Source organism: Nipponia nippon, unplaced genomic scaffold (genome assembly GCF_047370975.1).
Source record: "Nipponia nippon isolate SJK-2023a ecotype South Korea unplaced genomic scaffold, ASM4737097v1 scaffold_12, whole genome shotgun sequence".
In the NCBI taxonomy this organism is placed as follows: domain Eukaryota; kingdom Metazoa; phylum Chordata; class Aves; order Pelecaniformes; family Threskiornithidae; genus Nipponia; species Nipponia nippon.
In genome coordinates this window covers 7,404,126-7,409,416 of record NW_028262313.1, presented here as the reverse complement: position 1 = coordinate 7,409,416, position 5,291 = coordinate 7,404,126, and the positions used below count along the sequence as shown (strand labels likewise).

The following is a 5,291-nucleotide window of genomic DNA, read 5'->3' as shown; positions in this document are numbered from 1 at the left end:
CTGTTAGGCTACAATAGTTTTCTAGATTTCTTTTTATTACAGTTCTTTTGTTTTGTCTTAAACTCAAGTCTTCAGTGACTGAAGATATCTGATGGAAAGATCCTGCATGGACTGTGAGTAGACTATTTCAAACAAAAAGGAGGAAAAAGCCACGAAATGTTTACATTTTTATGCTCTTCTAAAAGAGTAATATAAAGCGTATGTGAAATATAATTAATACGGTTTATAAAACCTCTGAAACATTTCAGATTTTTTTCTTCTGATTAACATCTTGTTAGTCTACCTGTTTCTGGAATGTGGAGAAATCAGGTTTTTTGACATTTATTTTTTAACTTAATTTATTAACAGCATTAACTTCAGTATTTTACTTAAGGATTTTCTCTTTTTAATATGCATTTATCTGTATAGGATTTACGAACTTAAACTGGTATGTGGACTAGAAATTCCTTTGTGCTAGTTCATATCTGAAGAATATATATACATATATATATTCAAATTTCTACCTGCCAACACTGTTTGATATCGCTCTCCTTATAGTGGAGTTTATAGTAGTGATGGGCATACTCCAAATGGAGTGCGTGCCACCTTGGTGCCTGATGCTCTACTCCCCGTTTGCCGCCTTATTTTAGGAGCAGAAACAAAATCACTGTTTAACAAAGGCATGATAGCAAAAACACAGTTATCAGTGTAGCCAGGAGCAGCTTCTTCAGGTGGAACTTCAGAAGAGATCTCAGCTTGTGCACACTGCCACGTCTATGTACATCTGCAGAGCGGGTTAAAGAGCACTGTGTATTTGTCTGGATAATCTCACTCTGTTCAGCGACTGCATACCCAAAGCTATGCCTATGGAAAACAGCCTGTGCCATGGAATCATTTAATAAACTAAGGAAACTTCAAGGTCTACCACTCATAACTCTGTCTCTGGAAGCATTTATTAATATTTCAAGTCTCTGTTCTAACACTCGTATTTTATAATGGCAGAACGCAATTTTGTATGCAAGTGCCTTGTCTCGGTGCTGTTCTGCATGTTTGGTTTCCCCGCCCTAGGGCCTTTACAGAAGATAGTGGCAGAGGTGTTCTCCATCCGATTGTAAAGTCAAATTAAGACATGGGAGATGGAATGTGTTACCTAATACGTGCTACTTGTAAATAATTTTAGCAGAGAAATTTAAAAGATTGTACTTTTGAACAAAATGACAGGGTAAACCTGAAGCTGTTTATTAGTGTCGGAAGACAAAAATTAAGATGATCATTACAGCAGTGGTGCAGAAAAAAGTTTGGTCAAACCTCAGACCGTCCCTTCAGAATGCTAACGGACATTTTTATGCATCTTGAAGACGCTGCTATAAATGTACTAATTTCTTGTTAGTGCTATGGGGAATCAGTTTGTGCTTCAGTGGTTCTTCTTGGCATAAAATGAGCTGGTCTTGAGTTCTGTGGCTTGCTTTTTCCCCTTCCATCTTGCCTCCTGTTGTGTTAAGAGTACCTCTCAAATCTGTGATAAATGAGATTTATTCTGAATTGTTAACTCCCATTTTTTCCTCGACTTGCCCTATGAGTGCTGTTGTTGCAGTGGGGTCAGAACTGTCTTTAATATCAGAAACACTACTGAAATCAAAGTTTTACTTTCTTCCTCTGGCTTTGTCAGAGTATTCCCAACTGTGGCTCTAACCTTTTAAAAATGATTCTGTGAGAAGATACAAGTTAAATCATGCTTAAATTAATTTCTGTACCAGTTTAGCAAAACGTCGTCAAAAATACTAACTTAAGTTTTACCTAGGTTTTGGCAGCAATCAGGTCCATGTTTGTCTTGCTGTGTCAGCTGAGCTCTGACTGACACGGAGGAGGAGAACGTGCAAAAGGTGAGACAAGGTGCACCTTCCGAAACAGCTGAGCTGCGGTAGCTTGCTTGGGGGTCCGAGCGGTTGTCTTGCCATTCTTGTCAAAAACGAAGGGCCTGATGCTTAAAACAGATGTGGATATTCTCACAGCTCTGAAGCAGCTGTTTCACTTCCCCACCTGCCTCCTTGCAGCTCAGGATAGGATGAGATATTACAAATGGTCTGTTAAAGAAAGGTGAGAGAACATACTATCTTCTCAAGTCTTTTATGGATATTGTAGTACCAACAAGGCCTATGATAGTCCTAGATGTAGCAGATAGATGTAGTACCTTCCTTAAGTCTTGAAACGTCCAGGCCAGGTCAGTGAATTCTAAATGGAGTAAATAGTGAAGTGCTGTTTGTTCCCACTTGCTGTGACTGGAAGGGAGTGTGACCTGGTAACTGGTTTCAAGTGCACTCAATTGTAAAAAAAAACAAAAAAAAAACCAAAACAAACCCCCAAAAAACACCAACCAAACCAAAACCAAACACCACAACCCCCCACAACAACAAAACCAAAAATCACCCCCCCAACCCCAGTACTGGGGACTTCTGCATATTGCTTTGTTGTGCATGCAACCTGTTTTGCATAATATTCAAAGAAAGGTTGGGAGTGCAAGCATGTGTTGCTCTTCCTGTGTCTTGATGTTAAAAATACCTGTAAATGTATCTACACCACGTTTGTATTGACAGTTAACTGACTCCTTCCTTGTAAATACTATTAGCACCGCTAACAGGAACAAAAATAATACTGAACCTTTATTCTAATAAGCTTATCTATGAAGTGAAATTTTAAATGAGCAATTGGGCTGGTGCTAACAGGCTACCTGACCATGTTAATAGTTATTCAAACATAGTTATCTCTTTCCTTTGTCTGCTTAAAAACAGCAGTCCAAAGATCACTTAATATCACTCTGCTGCGACTTCCTAACAGATCTTGTCAGCTTGCTTCCTGCTAATTCCCTCCTGGGCTAGGAGGCTGCACGTAAAGCGATAGGTGCTGCGTGAACAGCACAGCTCAAGCTTTTGTGTGGTTAAGTGTAAAGGAAATAGCTTAAAGTTAGTCTTTGAGACTGAATCTGTAGTCAGTTTTATTGGTACATCTTAGAAAGATAGAAAGACATTCTAGAAATGCCTGGAAGAATTGAAAGAATCAGTGTCTTGCAAAAATATATTTGTAACAGTAGACTAAAGTTCATTTGAGTTTTCATTAATAAATATTTACATGTACAAACCCCCCATATAAACTTAATTTCCTTTTATCATAAACATTAACTTCTTTATCATTTCATTCCAGCACTGTCAAAAGCCAGAAGCATTTCTGTATAAAAGATGTAGAAAAAAAGTCCTCGTTCCACTTTTAAAATTAAGAGCTTTACCAAACCTCAATGTGCAAAAAAAATCGTACACCAGTACCACCAGATACAAAAATCAAATCTGTCAGTACAAACGCATGTCATGAAAAGAGCTGACTCCATGGTTCCGGGTCTTCTCTGAAGAGACATCAGTCGTTGTCTGAGCCTTCAGGCGGAAGGAAGACGAGTGCATCGTTGTACGTGTGGCCGTAGGGTCTCAGCCTGTAAACGCCGTACATCATCACGTGCATGTGGTTGGGGGCCAGTCCGCTGAACGTGATGGCCATGTCGGAGCAGCAGCCGTCCACCACCTCCTCAGGGTGAGTAGACATTGCTTCCTTAATCAGAGCACCGACCGATTTAGTGTTAAAGACGTCTTTTCCTTCTGAATCTTCCGCGTTTTCGGCAAACACTCCAGTGTACTTCAGGCAGAGTGCTAGCTGTTTATCCTCAGCAAGTTTCCAAATCATACCTCCCTGCTCCGGACACTTGTCAGAGTCTTCAAAAACACGGGCGAGTCGTCTTAGTGATTCAATGCTTAAGACGATTCCTCCCTCACCATCTACATACTCCAGGTCACCAGATTTCACAGTATGGCCTATATAAAAAGGCTGCGAGGGGTCTTTTTTCAGTAAGAAATACTTGAGATTTTCAATAATTGCAAACGTTGTTGGATATGCAAGGAAGAACCAGTTGAATTGATCTTTATAGCGTTCATACGTTATCTTGTACGCTTTTCTCATCATCACCCACATATCATTTGTGTTGAGGGCTACGGACTCAAACACTTTGACGTTTTCAGAGCTGTAGAATTCCACCTTGTCGCAGTGCTTGCTCCACGTCTCTTTCACCGCAGCCCAGTGCCCCAGATCTTTCGGTTTCACAAGGATGATACAATAAACGCGGATACTTTTACTAAGCTCCATCCGTTCGCCTTCCGACAGGTTTAAGACATCTTCTTTGTTGGGAGCCTGGATGTGATGGTGCTCGTGCTGATGTGCTTTAGTCCCGTGGCCCACCTTCGCGTGTCCCAGGAGTGTCACCAGCATGCAGAAGGCTCCTCCCAGCACCACGCCCTTGACGAAGGAGCTGCTTTCAGAAATCATTTTTCCTGGAAAGCAGACACTCTGTAAGAACTCGCAGGAAGAAGTTCACGGCTGCAGATTCCGCACGGTTTCAACGCCGCCTTCCATTTCTAAACCCGGCCGCCGTTCCCTCAACTCTGCGGCCCCGCAGCCTCCCCGCCCGCCCTCCCGCGGCACCGGAGCTCCCCGCCGCGCCCCGGGACCCTGCCCGCGACCCCCGCTAAGGCGGCCCGGGTCGCCGCCGCCAGTCCCCCCGAGCCTTACAACCGCTGAGGCCGGTGCCGCGACCCGGCGCACGGCAGGGCCCGCTCCCGCCTCCCCTTCCCGGGGGCGGCCGCGCTGACCGGGCCCGCCCGCCGCTTACCGGGGCCGCCAGCGCCAGGACACCGGCACCCGCGCCCCGCCCCGGAAGCGCCCCGCCCCTTCCTTTTCCCCGCCGGAAGCGGCGAGCGCGGCCCTTCTAGGCACCGCCCGCTCGTTGGTGCGGAGGCGCCTCCTGGCGGCGCGGGCGCCATCTGGCGGCGCACGCCCGGTGCCGGTGCCCTGCTCGCGCCTCACCTCACCTCGCCCCGTCACGGCGGCGGCGGCCGCTCACGGCGGGCGGGAATCCCCTCAGGGCCGGCGGGGCGGGAGGGCCCCCTCAGGGAGGCTGGCTTGCCCCTTCGCCTCTCGAGGGGCGGTTGCCCAGGCGGCCCGGCGGGGCAGCCCCGCCATCTTGCGGGGAAGCGGCCCGCGGGCAGCGCGGAGCCGGGGCGGGCGCCTCCGAGCCCGGGCTGTGGAGAAAAAGCGCGGGCCGCTGCGGTGGGGGTGCCGGTGCCCCGCTGCGCTGCAACGCCTGCGGAGGCCGGTTAGCGTCGTCTTCACTGTGTTCATCTGAATCTCTGTGAACGTGTCTGTGTGACCAGCGAGGAAAGCAGCTTAAGTTTCTAGCAGAAACGCGCTGCTTTTAAATTGGAAGGTGTAGGAATGGG

The 5,291-nt window shown here is 46.5% G+C and overlaps 1 protein-coding gene across 2 annotated transcripts; it reads right to left on the bottom strand.

Moving 5' to 3' along the window:
* Positions 1-2,946: 2,946 nt before the first annotated feature.
* C1GALT1C1 (C1GALT1 specific chaperone 1) lies at positions 2,947-4,733 on the bottom strand. 2 transcript variants are annotated; one of them, XM_087748585.1, is made up of 2 exons: positions 4,685-4,733; positions 2,947-4,346 (listed from the first exon to the last, which is right to left on the bottom strand). In XM_087748585.1, exon 2 carries the CDS (start codon positions 4,339-4,341, stop codon positions 3,385-3,387), a length of 957 nt encoding a protein of 318 aa, XP_087604711.1. In that variant the 5' UTR covers positions 4,342-4,346; positions 4,685-4,733; the 3' UTR covers positions 2,947-3,384. The 2 variants fall into 2 exon arrangements, with proteins under 2 accessions (XP_087604711.1, XP_087604713.1); XM_087748587.1 differs by having other exon boundaries at positions 4,585-4,701.
* Between the last annotated feature and the right edge of the window lie 558 nt (positions 4,734-5,291).

What these genes read in the sequence shown, in the direction of transcription:
- C1GALT1C1 (XM_087748585.1), bottom strand. Translation starts at nt 4,341, where the DNA reads ATGATTTCTGAAAGCAGCTCCTTCGTCAAGGGCGTGGTGCTGGGAGGA.